The sequence below is a fragment of the Pseudonaja textilis genome, chromosome 3 (genome assembly GCF_049901715.1).
Source record: "Pseudonaja textilis isolate UNSWEBS1 chromosome 3, rPseTex1.2, whole genome shotgun sequence".
NCBI classification, from domain to species: Eukaryota; Metazoa; Chordata; class Lepidosauria; order Squamata; family Elapidae; genus Pseudonaja; species Pseudonaja textilis.
In genome coordinates this window covers 51,400,016-51,421,554 of record NC_141992.1, presented here as the reverse complement: position 1 = coordinate 51,421,554, position 21,539 = coordinate 51,400,016, and the positions used below count along the sequence as shown (strand labels likewise).

At 37.8% G+C, this 21,539-nt stretch overlaps 1 protein-coding gene across 2 annotated transcripts in view; it reads left to right on the top strand.

Annotated features, from left to right (window-relative positions):
• The window catches only part of MICAL1 (microtubule associated monooxygenase, calponin and LIM domain containing 1), a 46,932-nt gene that overhangs the window by 7,518 nt on the left and 17,875 nt on the right, over positions 1-21,539 (top strand). The window contains exons 2-12 of one of the 2 annotated variants that reach the window (XM_026718158.2): positions 1,583-1,877; positions 3,634-3,841; positions 4,945-5,061; positions 6,118-6,219; positions 8,379-8,534; positions 9,530-9,630; positions 10,660-10,917; positions 11,972-12,087; positions 13,065-13,191; positions 13,632-13,716; positions 14,512-14,659. In XM_026718158.2, the coding sequence (XP_026573943.2) occupies positions 1,614-1,877; positions 3,634-3,841; positions 4,945-5,061; positions 6,118-6,219; positions 8,379-8,534; positions 9,530-9,630; positions 10,660-10,917; positions 11,972-12,087; positions 13,065-13,191; positions 13,632-13,716; positions 14,512-14,659 (1,682 nt within the window). In that variant the 5' untranslated portion in view covers positions 1,583-1,613. The remainder of the gene's footprint in view (positions 1-1,582; positions 1,878-3,633; positions 3,842-4,944; positions 5,062-6,117; positions 6,220-8,378; positions 8,535-9,529; positions 9,631-10,659; positions 10,918-11,971; positions 12,088-13,064; positions 13,192-13,631; positions 13,717-14,511; positions 14,660-21,539) is intronic. The other variant, XM_087929673.1, reaches the window with a different exon arrangement.

The window sequence follows — 21,539 nt, the reverse complement described above, 5'->3', positions numbered from 1 at the left end:
AAACACTTAAATTTTTCCAAAAGAAAATATCTAAGACAGATTTAGATGTCAGAACCTTCTAAGTGGGGTGGGGAGGAGAAATGTTTTGTGGCTATTAACTTCAGAGTTGTGTAGGAAGAAAAAGAATGAAGAATGGGATGGAAGTCACGAATTTGGTCATTGGTAATTCCAATTCAGAACTGTATGAGTAGTGCTGACTATAAGCAGCAAGTCTGACAAATTATGCAAATTATTGCAGTTATTAACCAAGACTGAAAAAAGAAGAAGCATGACTGAAATGTATGCCCCTTGTACATGATTCCTAGATAATGTGTGGGAAGGAAGGTCTCACACTATTCCTGTTTGAAGAAAGCCTCCTTCTAAGTACTTGCCCTGCTATGAAAAAGATTATTGCTAATTTGATCAGAGGAATATTGTAAGCTGGGAGGGGGGTATAATTTCTATCTTACCTGTATTTTTCTACCACGTGAAACAAACTTTACCTGTGAAATAGACAATTCAGATTTGTGAAACAATAAAAGGATAAAAAGTTAACTTTTTACGTCAGTACATTTTAACTAAAATCAACCTTCCCTTCTTCATGGTTCTTATTAAGAAAAATAAAGCACAGAAACATTAGTTATTGAGGATATGCTATAGTTCTGTGTCTTTGCTTAGCTAATTCATCATCTTGCTCCATGTTTAATCCCCTCCATATTATAATAATTCCAGTGGCTTGTTTGAGCTTGACATTGAGGTCAATAACTTAGTAGTTAAGAGGCTAAGCCTATACCAGAAGTTCTATGGTTAGAATTTGCTTCTCAAGATGGCATTAGACCGATAGTTTGAATCTGAACACTTTTAGACTAATTTTTTTTTTGCTTTGAGCTCAAAAGCTTCCTGAACTAGGGGTAGAACATTTTGGGAAGTATTTCAAGCTGAAAACATATTTCAAAATGGCTTTTTTTGCACTTAAACATCTGTTTCACACACAGAAAGAGGACATTTGAAACTTGAAATACTTCAAAGATAAAATGTTTCACACGTCTCTTTAGATTGTCATATCTTTTAGATTCAGTTGATGATGTAACGTAATAGTAGTAAAATTGTTCTAAATTGCACTAACAATGTGTGAAGCCAAAAATAAAAATAAAAAACCTAACTAGGAGTGATTCTCAGCAGAAAAAAGTGAAAGGTCTTTATTTGAATCAATGTTGACACTCATGGTTGGTTTTTTTCCCATTATGAAAACAACTGGCATCCGCTATAGAATAGCTAAGAATAATACTATGTGATTTTCTGGGTTTGGTTTATTATGTCTCTTCTTTTGGCTACTGAGCAACTCTGAAGAGTCTTAAATGTGTATAATGGCAGAATACCCCGGTATCCTCAACACCTTATGCTAAGGTTGAGTACATCTAGAGCTCAAATAGAGGCATTGCCTGAAAAATACCTGCTTCTAAAAGCAAAGAAGTGGTGGGACTCCACATTCCTCTTCCTAAGTGTCAGCCTCAAATGGAGTTGTACTTTGCCTTTAGTTCCTCCATCACTTCTGGGCACAGGAACATTGATATACATTTTAATCTTCTGTTTTCTTTTCCAGGTTTCATTCTTGCCCCTGAAGTCCCAGGAGAATGACTCAGCAAGATGGAGAGCAACCAAATCAGTCTCATTCTCTCTTTGATGCCTTTTTGCATGCCAAGCAGTGCAAAGAGGTCTTGAGCAGATTTGAAGAGCTGTGCAGTTATCTGAATCTGGAACACACTGGCCAGATCCATTTCTATCACAAGCTCAAGTCTTCTCTCAATTATTGGAGTGCTAAAGCTTTGTGGACCAAGTTGGACAAGAAGGCTGGACACAGAGATTATGACCAAGGAAGAGCATGTTCAAACACCAAGGTAAAAAGTCACGTCATAGTTGCAATCTAATTCAGATTCTTTTTGATAGGTTTCCATATGAGATGCTAAGACACTAGGATCTAGACATTGGAATAACTGGCTTCATGACTGGTGTCTGATTATTAGTACTAACTTTCCTTTGGTTAAATTATGAAGACACTTTATAGTTTAGTAGTATAGCATATTTAGTTCTTCTACATGCAAAGGTATATGTCTATATGTGTAATAATTATAAGTCTAGGCAGTATAAAAGCTAGTTTCATACTTGATGCCTGGGTATTGTTACTAATTTTCCTGCTGTTTGGTATGAAGAGGTTTAGGTTTGCCTTTCAGTGTTATAAGTTTCTGATTCCTTATTTACAAATGGTTTTCTTCATTCCTATACTCCTATCAAAACCCCACATCCCTGATGTTTCTATTTTTTAATCTATATTTTTCAAAGAAGAAAAGTATTTCCTTTAATACTTCCTGTTCATAATTCTGTAAAATGAAAAAACTGAATTCCCTCAAATGTGTGTCTACATTTAACAATAATCAAAAATAATTGCACTAATATAACTGCTTATTCTTTTTTTACATAGTACATGAATAAGCATTACTTTTAGCAACAAAATTATAGTTTCTCAAGAGACCAAAAAAACCTAGACATAAACACAAATAAAAAGAAACAGGCATCTCAAGAAAACTGCAAGTATTTTAAAAGAAACAAATATCCCATGAAAATTGCAAATATTTTAATGTTTAAAACTATGAACATTAATTGAAATTACAAAATTAGATCAAAGGAGTAATTAGCTGCTCCATCCACTTTGTGACATAAAGGAATACTAGCCACGAAGCAAATTGGGTCAATATGAGGTCAAGCTATCCTGACTTTTACAATTTTTTTAACCATAAAGTTCATTTGTATTTCAGAAATATTGCCTTTTTGTTTTGTTGCTGGGAAGATACTTTGGAGCTTTTCAAGTATTTGATAGTGTAGAAAGTTGAAATTGCATTTCAACAAGTTAGTGGGAAATACTGTTTGAATTCTGGCTATGTGAACGTCATTACTGATAACAACTTGCAGGTTTATTCCCATCAGTTTCACCATGGATTCTTTGAACACAGATCAGCAGGTATGTTTGTCTGATGGTCAGGATAAATCTTAAATATATATTCTGGCCTTGGGACAGTTTGTAGCAGTTTCATCTGGGTCTGCAGTGACTTGTCAAGAGACATAACAGGACTTGGATGTTTGGTTGCCTGGAGGCTGGAAATATCGTTTAATTTTTTAAAAAATGGTGGTCCAATTTTTCAAGCAACCAAGCATTTTTCAATGCTTGCGCATTAAAAATATTCAATTACTTCTAATGTTGCTATATTCCAACTTTCACTAAGATTAAAGTAGGACTTTTTCTCTTCTTTGAATAGAAGAGGATGCCTGACTGAATAGAAGAATGCTTCCTTTAACTGTCAACAGAACTAGTGAGCTACTAGCGAGCAATTATTGTAAATGATAATTTATTATCAGGGAAGTTCCACTATAACAATTAGCTAACATTCCTTTGTCCACAGCAAAGGAAAGGAAAAATGTGGAACTGAGGGAGGACTCTGTAATGTCTCTTTCTATCCCACAGACCATATTGTGGCTCCTAGTTTGAAGTAATACCACTCAGTCTTGTGTAAAGTTCCTGTCTAGCTTCAGTGCCGCTGAGTATGCATTGTCTTGCCAAATTCTTTATGTTTGGTTGTTCATTGTGACAATGTTTTTCAGTGCCTGATCATCGGATCAGGGCCCTGTGGTCTCCGCTCAGCTATTGAATTGGCTTTCCTTGGAGCACACGTTGTGGTGGTAGAGAAGAGAGATAACTTTTCCCGAAACAATGTGCTACACCTTTGGCCTTTCACTATCCAGGACCTGCGGGCCCTTGGAGCCAAGAAATTCTATGGCCGTTTCTGCACTGGATCCTTGGATCACATCAGTAAGTATGTTAGGAAGAGTGCCTGTAATATCACAGGATTGCTGTTAAGCAAGCGCCAGCAATATCAGCACAAAGGGTTTGCAGACAACTTGGGGATAGGATAGATTTTAGTAGGGGCAGGAAAAAGTTTAGCTATGTTATGCTGATAATGCAAGTCTGACAACTGAACATGTAAATAAGCTGAAAGTTTTAATAAAGGAAGTCAAACACGATGTGAAAAAAATGGAATTAAGAATAAATATAAAAAAGATAAAACTAGTAATAGCTACCCACCTTAGAATACCCAATTCAGATGTTGAAGTGATGGATATTTCTGTGTGTTAGCATCAGCTATCAACAGAAAATGAACCTTCAGTCAAGAAATACATTGTAGACTAACGATACATAGCAGTGAAGGCCTTGGAAAACATATTCTGATGCCATGGCATATCTATAGCTTCAAAGATATAGGTAATTATTTTCCCTGGGACACACAATAAAAGCAAAAGTTGAATTTTGAAGAAGCAGGATAGAAAGACTATTGAAACTTTCAAACTTTGGGATTGGTGAAGGTTCCTGAGAATATTTTAAGAAACAAACACATGGATAAACAAACTATAGTCAGATTCAGAATGCTCATTTGTGACCAAATGACCAGACTCAAATAATATTTTGAACACTTTTTGTGAAAATCTAGCTTTTTGGAGAAGTCTGTAATGTGGGAAGAGATGGAAGGAAAGAGACGTGGGTGAGCAACAGCACAGTAAATGGATTCAGTTACACAAGCAATGGTGCATTGTTGGAGAATGTGAAGGGCCAGGTTAGGACAGGTCATCCTAAAAAAAAGTCTGTCTATGTGGTTGCTAAGAGTTGATACTAACTTGATGGCATGTAATCAATCAACAGATAGATGCTGATCTTGCAAAAGTCAAAGCACCTTTTCTGAATTACTTTTGAATAATTTTGAAGTATAATTTTGCCTTTTTATTTTCCTGAAATAAAAAAGGAGGTGGCTAAAGCCTCCTGCTCCATTTGTAGCAATGAGAAACTTTCCAACGAATGAGTATAGCACATCTTCTTCTGTTTTAACCAATTCTCTCTGTGTGCTCCTATTGTATCTGTAGGTATCCGTCAGCTGCAGTTGATCCTGCTGAAAGTAGCCTTGTTGTTAGGTGTTCATGTTCACATCGGTGTACAATTTAAGGGGCTCATTCTACCAGTGGTGAACTCTCATGGGCAGGGTAAGAATATCAATAATACTCAATTCTTTTGTGTATCTTACACAATTTTGTTCTCCATCACTTACATGGCAAATGGATCAGCCTATCCTCAGACATTTTAACCACTTGCTCCTTGTTATGTTTCTGAAGAACTGTGAAAGCATTACTTTTCAGGAGAGCATTTGGGACAGTATTATCCTACCTACTGTATGACTTATGGTGAAGCAAATGGGGACTACATTTAATTTTTTTTAATCTCTATGCTATGGTGGCTTGCTGTAAGGAATCAAGCTACACAGAAATGAAAGTAAACAAACAAACAAAGAGGTATTTTCTTCAAACACCCAGGAGAAAAACTGCTGAGATTTATGAAACGTATGTGCTGAGAATTGGCTTTTCTCCATAAATAATAGGTTTTCCTGCTTTCTTGTTAAAACTGAAATGCTTTTCTGCTGTATTAAGATAAAATGCATAGAAGCAATGCAATTGGAACATTTGGGGCTAAAAAGGGTTCAGTTGCATTTGAGCCCTGATATAATTCTAACATTTATTTGACACTGATAGTACTGTGAGAGGACAAGAAGAACTCAGGTTTACAAATGTATACCTGGGATGGTCCTTCAGAACTTCAGAGTGAGAAACTTACACAATTATATTCTGTTTGGTTTAAAGATGTCCAGACTTTCCATATAATAAAACCAGAAAGAAATCAGCACTGGTTGCTTCTCCCCAATAATTTCCAATCTTTTTGATTACTCATGGCTCTAAAGTTTTAGCCTGTAAAGCAATTCTGGTTTCATGATTTTTTCCCCCTGATATTTTAAAGTATGGCTAAAGGTCCCTCTGTAAGCAAAATTGCTTCTCTCTAAGCAAAAGTGTGGGAATTAATTTTAAATTGGGTCATTAATTCTTAGCAAGGGCCAAAATAGGTTGGACTGTTACTTACTCTTCAGCCAGCCACAGGTCTTTAAGACAGTAAAATGTGCTTCTGATTTCTTTATAAACACACATGTCTGTGACAAGGAGTTGATTTTCTGCCATCATGGCCAGAGTCTTGATTTCATCTTTATATTGCAGTCGGTGGATGGAGAGCTGACCTGCAGCCTGGCTCCTCTCCCTTGAGCCAATATGAGTTTGATATTCTCATCTCTGCTGGTGGTGGAAGGTTTGTGCCAGAAGGTAAGGTAAGCAGTCACATATGGCCTATCACTCTTTGCATCCTCTTTGCATAAGCGTTGTGTAAACATTCACAAGTCAATAGATGGACAGAATTGGGGGAACATTATAGAAACATGTCCAGATTTAGAGACTTCTTACAGATATTATAATTTTATTATTTGGAAAAAAACTAGTGCTCCAGCTGAATGAGAACCTGCAACTCTAGCTTGTAAAAATAGGTTCAAAGCTGAATGTTTATTAGTATCAAAACTGAAGGTGAATGATGTAATTTAACTGAGATTAGATAGAAGAATCCGGTGTAAAAAAGCTGTAGATACCCTGGATTGTGAAGATTTCCACAAACCTCATTTTTTGTCATTGTAAATGAGACAAATGTTCGGAGAAATATTTTTCCAGTCTTTCAGATGACAAAAGAAACCCCAATGTTTGTATTAAACTTGGCATTATAATATAAAAGTTTATGAAATTGTGACAGTAAATTGCAATTGCCTATTTAAGAGTATGGCTTTTAAAAAATTAAATATAAGTCACATGTAGTATTATAGTCAAACAGTGCCTAAGGAGTAAACATTAGGTAGCACATGATTTTAGAGAGAAACTCCCGTTTCTTTTTTTAGCATCTCCTCTCAATTTTACTTAATTACTCCAGCAGATTCTGTGAAATTTTAAGTATGAAAATAAAAATGGATGTCCAGCTTTGTTTGGTTGGTTTTTTTTTCTTCTAGTACCTGTGCTGCGCTCGCTCTCAATAGCAGATACCATTTCAAAAGATTCCAAAAGGCATTTTGCCTTCAGCTGGAGAGTAAATTAAAAATAAAATAGAAAGGAAAATTCTTTGTAGACGCTTCAGCACATATGAGCTAGTTCTGCTTCCACCCATAGAAACATAGAAAACAGCAGAAAAAGACCTAGTGGGTCCATCAGTTCTGCCCTTTGAATTTATTTATTTATTTTGTTTTATTTTTTATTTATTTATGTTGAGCATTTCCAGTAATGCCCCAAATTTATAATCATTCCTTGTCTGGAATTGTTCATTTTCCACCCTTTTTTCCCCAATAGTAAATTGTTCTCTTCTTCCAGGCTCATTTTGTTGAATGCTAGCCATAAGAAGCAAAAATGAGTCCCTCGTACCAGGATGCTGCATCTTCTCCAAAGGCTTTCTCAAAATTATATAATCCTCCTATGATGAATCCAATTTTTAACATCGGTGTATTTTATTGTTACCTATTTTTTTAGTCTACTTTTTTGAGGGGGGCACGAAGCCCTGCATATTGTAAGAAAAGGAAGCAATAACTCTAAGGCTTATTATACATTGAGGTTGCAAACACCTGAATAACCGCTACCTAACATCAAAGAAGCAAAGACTCTCTAACCCTTACTCAATGAACTTTTTGTAGCCCAGATCCTAAAAAATTCTCAGTTACTGGTAATGTATTAAATACTTGCATTAGTATTATAGTAGTCCTTAACATATGTCCATTTGTTTACCAACCAGTCAAAACATGATGGTGCTAGAAAAAGTGACCCTCAGCCAGCCTTCACAGTTATAGCAGCATCCCATGGTCCCATGTTAGTAATTTAAGCAGTTGGCATGGGTTTAGCACGGTTACAGTGTCCGGGGTCCCCTAATCATCATTTGCAATCTTCCCAGGGTGCTTCCAGTAAACAGTAAATGGGAAAGCTGGATTCGCTTAATGATTTACAGCACAAAATATCAAAAAAAATCAGACGGGACTCTCTTAACCGTCAGATTGCTTACCATGGGTTCTGATCCCAGTTTTGATCGCAAAGCAAGGACTACCTGTTATAATCAATACAGGAAATGTTCGCTAAAACAGAGCTGTGTGTAGTTAATTAAATGATGACCAGAGTAATATTTTTAGGGACCATTTTAAAACCAAAGGAATTAAGAGAGATTATTCTGGAGGGGCAGTATCACCAAAAACATTGTACTGTTTGCTTAGTGTCCTTTCACTACCAAAAATACGGTAACAAAGAAACTGGATTTATTATATTTTGGATGAATTTGGATACACATCGAGCATGGTTTGCTCTGTACAGTTTATGTTGCTCTTTTTGATTCTAACCCTGACCATTTCCTGTATGGTTGACTCCTCTTTCACATTCGATGGAAGGCTCTCTTTTATGTTTTCTCACAGGCTTTAAAAGGAAGGAGACACGAGGCAAATTGGCTATTGGCATTACCACCAATTTTATAAATAACCATAGCAAAACTGAGGTGGAAGTGGCTGAGATAAGTGGAGTGGCTCGCATATACAACCAGAAGTTCTTCCAAAATCTCTTTAACAAAACAGGTGAGAGTTTACACTTAACCTTTAGCTTGCGTGGTTTTTCATCATGCATCGAAATCTGTGACATTCCATTGTTTTTAACAAGCAGAAACAGAGAAGGTGAGTCAGCAAATAGATAAAACTATTTCTTGTATCTTTTGGAACAGTATTTAGGATCCCTCCATTTTTCCATAAATTTCAGTGGTGTAAAATAAAATATACATAAATATATGTACATAGGTTGTTTGGGGAAATAAGTTAGTTTGGGTTTTTTTAATCCTATAATTTATGTTGTTCTATATCACGCTACATCGGAATATAGGTAGTCCTTGACTTATGGCACAATTTAGCCCAAAATTTTTCTTGTTGACCAAGACAGCTGTTAACCATTTTACGACTACTTTTGCTGCAGCTGTTAAATGAATCACTGCGGTTGTTAAGTTAGTAATATGGTTGTTAAGTGAATCTGGCTTTCCCATTGATTTTGCTTGTCGGAAGGTTGCAAAAGGTGATCACATGACCCCAGAACACTGCAACCATCATAAATATGAGTTAGTTGCCAAGCAGCTGAATTTTGATCACAAAGACCATGGGGAAACTGCAACAATTGTAAGTGTGAAAAAATGGTCATAAAAGTCACTTTTTTCAGTGCCGCTGTAGCTTCAAACATTCACTAAATGAACTGTTGTAAGTCAAGGACACCTGTATTTTTAATGCCAGTTACAAAAAAAGATATGAATACATATGATCCCACAAGGATTTTCTTATCTTGTTAAGCAACCTGTTTCCTGCAAGCGATAGCCCAAGATACAAGGAATTCTGCAATCATGTTATGAGGACAATAGCCACTCACTATTGTTTACCAGCCACTATACTGAGTTGTAGACTAATTCTGATCCTACAGGTAATTCAGAGCCTGTGTGGCTGTTACCCAGTGGCAGCCTTCTCTTTAGGAATGTGACTATCTTCCTTTAAACTTGTCTGTCTATAACATTTTCTTTGTGTTTGAACAATATCAGGTATTGATTTGGAAAACATTGTCTACTATAAAGATGATACTCACTACTTCGTCATGACAGCCAAGAAGCATAGCTTGCTAAAGAAAGGAGTAATCTTAAATGTATGTATGACAGGGCTTGGAAACCTTTTCAGGGGCCCATTGCATCATTTTGAGTGATGGTGAAGATGCCACGACTGAATTAATAAATAATCATTTTAAAATTGCTAAAATCCTGTAGTATCTTTGTCATTTTGAAGCTTATTTTTAATCAGTGGAATGGTGGATCCAACAGTAAATAATGCCTTAAATTGAACTTTGATGACTTTTGAAAGTATATATGAACTGAGCTTTTTTAACTAAGAGTATGTAATATACATTTCACTTAATGAAGAAGAAAAATGTCTTCATAAATCTGAAATCTAAACAAGGGTTTTATGTGAGTTATCCCTAAATAAGAGATGACTGAATTCAACATAATTAAGATTTACAGTCCTTGAGATATAAAAGCGACATGTAGATGTAGAACAGAGGATTTTCCATGCTACTTCCATGCAGATGAACTATTCCAAAAATATTTAGCTATATCCTATACATACAGCTATATGTTCTATACCTATGCTCTTTAGCTATACCCACACTCACAGTGCAGTGTAATTAAAACTTTACTGTTTGTATGAGTTGGTTCCTTAAATTGCCTTAATAAATGCTTTTGACAATCAGTTGAGATTAAAATTAAATTAAAATGTCTAAATTTTGATAGGGGCACAAAAATGAATATTTAATGTACTAATTGTATTAAATTCATGTTGAAACTTGGTATCTTGGGAGTTCTAAACTTTATGCCTCCTGCTTTTCCCAATTGTGATTCAACTACTTTTTCTTTCATTATGCCCTTTTAAAAATAGCCCTGTTTTTTCTATGACTTCAGCAGAGGGAGGTGCTGGAGTAATCAGATTGCACAGTATGAGAGCCACATCTCACTCCAGAGAGTGTAGATTACTCATCTGAGCCTTCCAGCAAGTAGGCTCCATATATAGTAGATCCCATTGTCTTATAGCAGCTTTATGAGTTAAAGTAATAGAACTCATGGCTCTTTAATTATTATTCTATATTATTATAGAACATTAAAAAATATCTGTATATTTCTAGGATAAGCTTGACATAGAGAGCTTACTCTCTCCAGAAAATGTGAACCAGGAAGCCCTTCTCGCTTATGCCAAAGAGGCTGCCAACTTCTCCACCAACTACCAGTTGCCCACTTTGCAATTTGCCCTAAACCATCACCACCGTCCTGATGTTGACATGTTTGACTTCACCTGCATGAGCCGTGCAGAAAATGCAGCTTTGGTGCGTGACTGCAATGGCGCTAAGCTGCTTATCGGGTTGGTGGGAGACTGCTTGGTGGAGGTAAGTGCGGCCTTAATATGACCAGAATATGATCTGGAAGGGCTTCTCCAGAATGGGACAAATGCACACTTTAAACCTATTTGATTGTAACTCCCATTCAGTTGGAGACAGTCTTTCCCAACCTCGTATCAGTTTACAACTTCATTCCTAATTTGGGAGTTGAAATCCAACACATCTGGAAAGCAGCTGGTTAGGGACAATCAATATGTGTTACTTCAAAATATATAGGCAGAGGAAGCTTGTATTACTGAATGTTCATTTGCTAAGAATTTTCTAGGTTAATTGAGAAGCCAAGGCTACAGCCAGTTTTCCATTACAAGTTTGCTGTCCCCATCATTTTATGTAGGGGAGATTTTGCATATTTTTTTAATGTAGCAATATCCCGGGAAGGCTTTTTACTTTTTATTGACGGTTGTTCTCCCATTTCTATTATTACTGAAAGTTACTCAAAGGTCATCATATGGAAACATGTAAATAAAGCTGAGCTGCTTGGAAAAAATCTGCTGAATGTCAGCTGTTATAATGGGAACTATTATAAAAACCTTCTACCCAGCAGAATGGTTGTTTTAAAAAGGATTATGAAAATCCAGACCAAGCAGAATACAGGGATTTTTTCCACCCGCCCTCTATGCACTTTTCTCAGGCATTTCTTCACTAGTGCTTGACATGAGCAATATTATTTGGTGGTTTGTATATGAATATAGTTTTGCTTTTGGACTTTTGAGGCCAGAGTGTTTACTTTTTCTGGACAGAATGCAGGCGATTTTCAATTTTGCATGTTCATTTGTTTGTCTTTACTAGGTAGTTTTTATCGCCACAGCTCGATTTGCTAGCTAACAAGCTCAGCGTTATGGGTCCCATGGAAAGCAAGCATTTCTCAAACTCGTACACTGCACAGTGAGACAGTTGTACACTAATTGGAGCATCAAGATTCATACCCAGATCTGATTCCTCCTGCATTTGTCCAGTTTCAATGTCTTTGAGTCATTGTCCCATGTTGCTGAGCAGCCAGAATGCTTGAACTCTTGTTTTCTTGTTTTGTTTTGTTCCCCAGCCATTCTGGCCCTTGGGCACTGGTGTGGGCAGAGGTTTCTTAGCTGCATTTGATGCTGCTTGGATGGTAAAAAGATGGGCCTCAGGAGTATCCCCACTGGATGTGTTGGCTGAGAGGTAAACATATGGAGAAAGGGGTATGGTATTTCCAGAGCTAGGATTCTCAAGAGAGAGACACACAAGGGGTGGGGGGTAGTAATCCTTCAGATTTTTTTCCCAGTGTTTCTCATCCTTGGCAACTTTAAGATGTGAGGATGTCAATTCCCAGAATTCCCCAGCCAGCCATAAAAGGATGTTTAACTGTGGAGTCCTTTTCTAGTCTCACTAGAGGTCACAGTTATTCTGTGCAATTGGATATCAAGCGATACCCCCAGGGACATTAATTGCCTTCAGTGGCTGTATTATCCACAGCTAAACCATTTTTCAAAATATTTTTTTTTTTTAAAGAGCATCTTCGAATGCTGTAAATTTTAGCAGGCAGAAAGAATCATGGAAGAAAGGAAGGAGGATTTAAAAACACAAAACAAAAGAAAATCCCGCTTATCAACTTTTTCTTGCTTGATATAATCCCCAGTCAATTGTTTTTGGCCTGGTTTGAGGAAAAAGTTCTATTTTTTTAACCTGTGAAAGGAAAATAGCTGCTTGGAGGCAGTGAACATTCTCAGTACAAAAATGGATGAAAAGTATCAAAATGGTTAACAGTAGCTTCTTGTTTCTCTTTCCAGACACAACCATTTGAAAGCTTGTATAACTATGAAGGAAATTATGGGTGTGTTGCTTAGGGGCCTAGGGGATAGACTGAAGGGCAGGCAAGTTAATGGAGGAAGTTTAAAATTAAATGAGGAAAATTTAAGATTACATGAGGAAAGTGAATGTTCCCCAAAACACAGGATAACCTATTGATATTCATAATGGTTACAAGAGCACGCAGAATGAATTAGGAACGACTCTTGTGAAAAGAAGTGAAGACCAAGGAATATTGCTTGTATAGTTATCCCTGAGTTGCATCCAGGCTGATTCAGATTTCCAGGTATAAAATGTGCCTCTTCATTCATGAACTCAGATGGAATCTTTTTCGCTCAATCCCTACCTAGAGAAAGTATATATCAGCGGCTGTCACAGACTTCACCTGACAACATGAACAAGAACATTAATCAGTACAGCATTGATCCCAACACACGATACCCAAACATCAACCTTCAGGCAATCAAGATCTCTCAGGTAAATTTGCCACAAACAGAGATGGGGGAGAAGATATAGTCGCTTTGTCTTCCCGACCAAGGGCTTTATTGTTAAGTTCCTCTGTAAAACTCACCTTCCCTTTTGCAACTTGACACAATATAGTGTCAAGTTGCAAAGGGGAAGCTGGGTTTTGACCACTTTGGCGCTGGTTGCAGCCAGAAACATAAAAGAAAGTATAAAGTGATGTTATTTATTATGGTAGGACCTCAGCAATAATCTTCCCTGCAAGATGTTCTTGATGGCTATACTAACACTTAAGGTTTGGTCAGTTGGATAATGGGTTTTGGTGCATTTTCTGAACAGGGAAGATGAAGATTTCAGGAGCTGAGTGGATTTGGGAGATATATAGATTAGCTGGAGTTCTGTTCAGGGTCCAGGTCATGTTGATGATAGCAAATAATAGGTGCATTTGTTTTCAGGTTCATAAACTGTACATTAAGGGAGATATAGAAATGGAGCAGGACAAGAGAAGAAGTCGTGCCAGCCCAGAGTTAGTCTGCAAAGGTAAGTTTGGGTAGCTCTCTTCCTAGCTTCCAGCTGCAAGGATCCCACTGTTTATGCTCACTTTTTTCTTGCTTTAACAAAATGGCACCTGCAGCCATACAGATTCTTGCATATGAATGATTGAACTGCAGAATTGGAAATAACCTTGAGACTCATTGGTTCCAGTCTTCCAATTTCCACTTTGTGCATATTCTGCAATATAGGATATAGTAACTAATCTGCTAAATGGCTGTCCAGACTTCCAAATAGATGTGTTTCATCATCAAATATCTAAATCTTCTGATATTTGCTTTCTTGCCACTGCTACCTCTTGGCCCTCTAGTACTTTTTAATCTGCCATATCATCCTGCTTGCAGTTTCTTCTTTAGGTCTTGCAACTAGATAGAATAGTTTTGGATATATGTTGCTAGAGGGGAATATCATATGAATCTAGAGAATTTTTGTATCTACTTTCGTTGGCTTAACTATAGGCAATGAAGTTGCACAGATCTTCATCTGACTGGTTGAACCACTGTTCCATACATTGCAATAACAATACAGTCATACAATAACCTACTCAGGGGTATCAGTTACATAAATATTGCATGATTTCTGCTAGTAATTATAGTGGCTTGCTTTTCAACAGCCATTGACAAAAGAAGCAAAACGTTGGTAGGTTGAGAAGCTTTTTCTTTATAAATTGGATGAATAAAGGAATGAATAAAATATGTATCTGAAGACATACTGGGAATTGGACACTCTTATAAATAAATATCAATTCTCTTTTCTCTCTGCAATGCCATACTCTTACTCCAGAAACCAGTAGAGCCTATGAGGAGCTTCTTAATTGGTGCCAATCAAACACAGCCAGTTACCATGGCATCAAGGTGGAAAACTTCACACACTCCTGGAAAAGTGGATTGGCTCTTTGTGCCCTCATACATCACTTTCGCCCAGATCTTCTGTGAGTTTCCTTTGTGGGAAAGCTGAAGGGGCAGAATATCTACTAATATTGGGAAAGGCTAAAATGGGTTGGAATAAAGCTTTCTTTTATATATATATTTAAACATTGGAGTTAGATCACTTTATATGCTTAAGTTTTTGTATCATGTTCATTTTTGCTACCATCTCTCTTTGATTATCTGCCAGAACATTTTTAGGGACTCGCCCCCCACTCAAAAATAGGGGTATATGTAAGAATCCTTCATAGATTCTATAGCTCCAAAACTTTAGCTCCCCAAGCATTAATCTAATTGTTTAAGCATTTGGCCATTACCATAGACCAGATACTGAACGTATGAGCTGTTGAATGCGACCTCTGGATTTCTAGGCTCATAATTTCCTATTGCCACTATTCCAATCCAGATTTAGTTGTTTTTAGAATGTAGAATCATAGGGCTAAAGGGAGCCTTGGTGGTCTTCAAGACCTCTGCTCAAGGTCCTGGTCAAATGGTTGTCCAGTCCATTTTTGAAAACCTGCAGCAATGGAGCACCCACAGCTCCAGGAGGCAAGCTATTCCACTGATTAATTGTCTTTACCATCAAGAATTTTTTCCTTAGTTCGTGGTTGGATCTCTCTTTGAAAAGCTTCTACCGTTTACTTCTTTTTAATTTGTAAAAGGTTTTCTCCTAAAAGACTTTACAGAAGCAAATGCCTTGGGTATTTTTTTTTTTTAGATAGAAATTTAGAACTTAAAAAAATTATCATACATGAGGGATAACTAGGCCACGTATTGACAAATTTAGAACTGTGAGTAAACTTTTGCTTTAATAACTAAAAGCTACTGTGACCGAGCTTCTTCCCTAGAATATAATTTATTTCATAAAATACTGCTTATTAAAGTCAAAGAGGATACAAAAATGATCTTAAGTACAAAATGTGAACATAAACTTTAATATAGGCAATTATTTATTTGTATCTCAAAGATGGTTTTTTCCCCTCCAAATGTTGCTCTGTTGCAGGGAGATGACGGGATTAATAACTGTAGAGCCTGAGACTTCAAAGAAAACAGGCCCGTCTCAACCTGTCTGCCAGATCTTGATAGGATGACTACAGCATTTCTTTCTCCATATTTGGTGCTCAAATGACTGTAGCCATCAACTTTTCCTTCTCATCTGGTCATAATTCTGTCACAGGAAGGAGGGCTGGTTGGTGTTCAGTTACTGAAACCTACCCTACGTATCTAAGGAGAAAGAAAAAGAAAAGCAGTTTTGTTGGGTATATGAATACACCAACTGGTTTGGGTTGAATAAATATGTAAACCTAGGATTAAGTGCTATGTAGCTTTAAGCACAAGAAACTGCAATGTCATTGTGGGTGCGGTTGCAGGCAGCCATATAGGTAGGAGGGGAAACGTAATAGCCCCGGCTTCTGGATGCAACTGTATGAGCTCCGGCTTCTGGATGCAACTGTCTGAGTCCGGCTTCTGGATGCACCTGGTTACTGTTCCAGGTCTGCTGCCTACTGTGTATTGGAACGTCTATCTGCTTACCTTGGAGGCTACTGTGCCAGATACCATTTCACCTGAACACAAGGACTGTTTACTGGTGAGCTGTGGATTCAGCGTTAGTACTTGAGAGAAAGGTATCTTAAGAAGAAGATATACAAGCAGATAAAGAGATTGTATTTACTGTTTAATGGACTTGATAACTGGATTGATAAACTGGATTCTGACATATGGACTGAATGACTATTCTTAATCTCTGTATGAATTAAATACCTATTTAAACCACAAACAGTGTATTTGTCTCAAGTGTGTGTATACTCCTTGGGCCCAGCCTCACTCTCATTTGGCTGCCTGGCTTGACTGCTGCTGTGCACTCAGCTCGGGGGTTTATCCCCAAACACTAACATTGGTTATGGGCCCAGCAGTGTGCACAGTCTAGCTAACCAGGATATACCAGTGAGAGTTTGGTCAAGAGTTACACATTACTGTAAAGACAAACTGTTTGTTAAATAGTTATTTTTCTGCAGAGCAATGGCACAAGTAAATTTGCCAAGTCTGTCCATGATATCTAGACTAGATGGAACAAACTATGTTTCATGGTCAATGAAGTGCAGTTTACTTCTACGAAGAGAAGGTTTGTGGGACATAATTACAAACCCACCAGATGTATCAAACTTAAATCCTAATGATGAAGAGGATTATAAACTGATACAGGACTATGAAAGAAAGAATGAGCAGGCTTTGTGCATCATAGGTCTCACCCTGTCTGACCAGCAACTCATTCATATCCGAGGAGTGGAAAATGCTGCAGACTGCTGGGATAATCTTAAAAGGATTTATGTTCGAGACAGTGTAGGAGCTCATATCAATCTTACACGGAAGCTGTTTAGAACACATCTTGAGATAAATGGAGACATGTTGACTCATTTAAACTGTATGAAAAGCATTTTTCAACAACTGCAAGAAAAAGAGCTTGTATTTAATGAGTTGCAACAAGTATACATCATATTGTCTTCTCTGGATCGAAGCTATGATGATTTTGTGACTGCATTAGAGGTATTACCTAAAGACAGTTTATCAGTAACTGAGATAACTGGCAGGCTATTAGAGGAAGCCAGGAGAAGGAATGAACGTGAACAGCTGAGGGAAGATAAGAATAAGGAAGAGAAATTATCTTCAAGGCCTGAGAGAAACCAGCTGTGTAAAGCAAAGCACCTGGAAGAAGAGAAGTTATCTTCAACGGCATACACAATTAAAAAGTGTTTTAATTGTGGAGGCAGAGGACATTTGGCAAGATTCTGCAAAAAAGGAAAAAGCCAGAATGTAAAGAAGCCAAAGAAATCCTTTGAACTGGCCATGTTTAGCAATTGTGATATTAAGAATAATAAGTGCATACTGGAAAGAGATGGCAAAAAGGTAACTGCAGCTTTAAATGGAGCATTATATGTCTTACATGATAGTAAGAAAGGGGAGGCACAGGCTGTATTTAATAATACCAAGCCTCATGATGAATGTATCCATTTATTGCATAGGCGTTTGGGGCATGTAAATTTTAAAATGCTAAAACGTACAGTGGAGTTATCTGAAGGAATAAGGTTAAAGCCCTGTGATAAGTATTTGCGTTGTAATGTCTGCTGTGAAGATAAGAGTAAAATATTGCCTGCAAATAGGCTAAATGGTTTCAAAACTAAAGAACCTTTAGAAGTTGTATTTGCAGACATTATAGGTCCAAAGAAACCCAGTATAGGGGGTGCTCGATATATACTGAGCATTATGGACCATTACTCTAGATATGGGTTTTGCTACTTAATGAAAAGCAAAACTGAAACATATCAACATTTCTTCAACTGGTTAAAGTTTGCTGAAAGAAAAAGCAAACGGCAACTGATAACCTTGGTGACAGATAATGGCACGGAGTTTGTCAATAGCAAATTCCAGAGTAGATTAAAGGCAACTGGAATAGCTCATAAGACATCTGCACCATACAGACCACAGCACAATGCATATGTTGAAAGGCGAGGCCAAACTCTGCAGGCAATGACCCGTACTATGTTAACTGATTCTGGGTTACCTGATACTTTGTGGGGGGAGGCAACAATGTGTGCTAATCATTTATTAAATAATGTGGTTAACTCAACCACTGGTGAAATACCATTCACCATGTGGCATGGCAGGAAGCCTGATCTGAGTTAGCTGCACACATTTGGTGCACCAGCATGGGTGCATATCCCTACACAACTCAGGCGTAAAGGGCAACACAGAGCTAAACAATTTTTCTTTGTTGGTTATCAAGCTAACCATAGGGCATATAGATTTTGGGAGAAAGGCACATCTAGGGTGTTATGTAGTGCCAATGCCCAATTTCTAGAGCACGTAGGATGGGATAAGTTAGAGCAGGATAGCAATAACGAAGTGGTTATTGAATCCTACAGAAATCCCATTAAGTATCCCTGTAACTTTAAAAATAAAGTAAAGAGAGAAGTACAGGAAGAGATAGTGCCCATAGAAGAAGAAAAGGAAGAAATAGCTCAGCAAGATGAGGAAAATGACCAGGTAGTAACTCAACCAAGCCCAGTAATACCCAGAAGGACTACACGTATATCTAGACCGCCTGATAGATACCAGGCTAACACAGTGTGCCAGGTAAATAGAGTTCCATCTACTGTGGATGAGATTAAAAGATATCCTTCTAAAGAGAAAGAAAAGTGGTATGCAGCAATTAATAAAGAATTGAAGTCTTTGAAGGATATGAAGGTGTATGAAAACGTGAGATTACCTATTAATGAAAAACCCATTGGCTGCAAATGGATTTTTAAAATAAAAACAGACAAGGATGGAAACACAATCCATAAGGCAAGGTTAGTAGCCCAAGGTTTTAGACAAAGTGCAAATGACTATGATGAAGTATTTGCACCTAGTCTTAAAGCAGCAACGTTAAGGGCAGCATTAGTGTGGGCAGCAAGCAAGCAATATATAGTTAACCATTTAGATGTGGAAACTGCTTACTTGCATGCTCCACTAAGACATACTGTGTATATGAAAAGGCCTAATGGATTTAAAGGAGACAGTAATAATGATAATGATTGTTGGTTATTAAAGAAGAGCCTCTATGGTCTTAAACAATCAGGCTATGAATGGAACCAGTATATTGTAAAGGAACTGACCAATATAGGATTTAAAGCTGGTTTAGCTGACCCATGTCTATTTAAGAGAGAAAAGAATGGGAAGATATCATTATTATTATTGTTTACTGATGATATTGCTCTGATAACTAAGACTAATGATGAAGCAAAAGAAATAATATCATCATTAGCCAAGAAGGTAAAAATCAAGCAATTAGGGGAGATAAAGAGATATCTAGGATTGAATATACTGAGAACACAGAAAGGGTTTAAGATATCTCAAGAAGATAAGATATCTAAATTGCTATTAGATTATAAAATGGAACTTTGTAAGCCTGCAAAGACTCCAATGAGTCAGGATATTTGCAAAATGGATACACAAAGTCCCAAATGTGATAAGGAACTGTATCAATCTTTGATTGGTAGCTTATCATATATTAGCAATTGGTCAAGGCCAGATATAGCTTTTAGTATTAATCATCTGGCACGACACAATAATGACCCGCTTCAATGTCACTGGATAGCATTGAAAAGAATCCTAAGGTATCTTAAAGGAACATTACACCATGCACTGTATTTAGAACCAAAAGGTGATCTCATATTGAGTGCTTATGCGGATGCTAGTTTTGCAGCAGAAAGAGATATTAGAAAGTCGACTTCAGGAACAGCCATAATGCTGGGTAAGACATTAATAGGCTGGAAGTCTATAAGGCAACAGCATATAAGTTTGTCTACTATGGAGGCAGAATTCTCCTGTTTATCTTTATTGTGTACTGAGTTGATTATGTACAAACAAATGTTGAAGGATATGGGTATAACTGTAAATTACCCTATAGTTGTACATGAAGATAATCAGGCAGCAATTCAAATGGCCACTAATATTGCAGTTAAAACTAGGAGTAAACATACAGATTTGAGGTATCTTAATGTAAGAGAATCTGTACAGAGTAAATTGATACAGCTGGAATACTGTATGTCGGAGGACAATATAGCTGATCATTTTACTAAAGCCCAAGGTGCTATTAAGCATCTAGAGAGTTGTAAAAAATATGAGTTTAGAATGTAAAGGTTATATATTTATATCACCCAAAAGGGGAGAATGTTGGGTATATGAATACACCAACTGGTTTGGGTTGAATAAATATGTAAACCTAGGATTAAGTGCTATGTAGCTTTAAGCACAAGAAACTGCAATGTCATTGTGGGTGCGGTTGCAGGCAGCCATATAGGTAGGAGGGGAAACGTAATAGCCCCGGCTTCTGGATGCAACTGTATGAGCTCCGGCTTCTGGATGCAACTGTCTGAGTCCGGCTTCTGGATGCACCTGGTTACTGTTCCAGGTCTGCTGCCTACTGTGTATTGGAACGTCTATCTGCTTACCTTGGAGGCTACTGTGCCAGATACCATTTCACCTGAACACAAGGACTGTTTACTGGTGAGCTGTGGATTCAGCGTTAGTACTTGAGAGAAAGGTATCTTAAGAAGAAGATATACAAGCAGATAAAGAGATTGTATTTACTGTTTAATGGACTTGATAACTGGATTGATAAACTGGATTCTGACATATGGACTGAATGACTATTCTTAATCTCTGTATGAATTAAATACCTATTTAAACCACAAACAGTGTATTTGTCTCAAGTGTGTATATACTCCTTGGGCCCAGCCTCACTCTCATTTGGCTGCCTGGCTTGACTGCTGCTGTGCACTCAGCTCGGGGGTTTATCCCCAAACACTAACAAGTTTCCAAGATTCCTTGCTGGTGTGTGGCCGACTCATCACACAAGTTGTTACCGTGTTTCTCACAAAATAAGGCCGGGCCTTATTTTTTTTTGACCCCTGAAAAAATGGGTAGGCCATCTTTTCGGGGGTGACTTAATTTCCTCCCCCACCTAGAGCAGCCCATATGCACATACCTCGCCACGAGGCCGCTTCTTTCGGCAGACGAAGCTTCCCTTGAAGGCAGAATCCCCAGCCGCTTCAGGGCGAGGCGTGGCTGCCCATGTCCCCTCGCCTTTAGGCAGTCTCTTTTGGGCAATGGAAACTCCCCAAATGCAGTCGTCAGCCATTTCAATCGGCCGGTAGAAGCGGCCTCGGGGCGAGCGCACACACACACTCCCGTCGCCACGAGGCTGCTTCTTTCGGCAGACGAAAGCTCGTAGGGTAGGGTAGGGTAGAAGCGGCCTTGCAGCAAGGGGAGTGTGTGTGTGCCACACCTCGCCCCGAAGTGGCTGGGGACTCTGCCTTCATGGGAGCTTTTGTCTGCCGAAAGCGG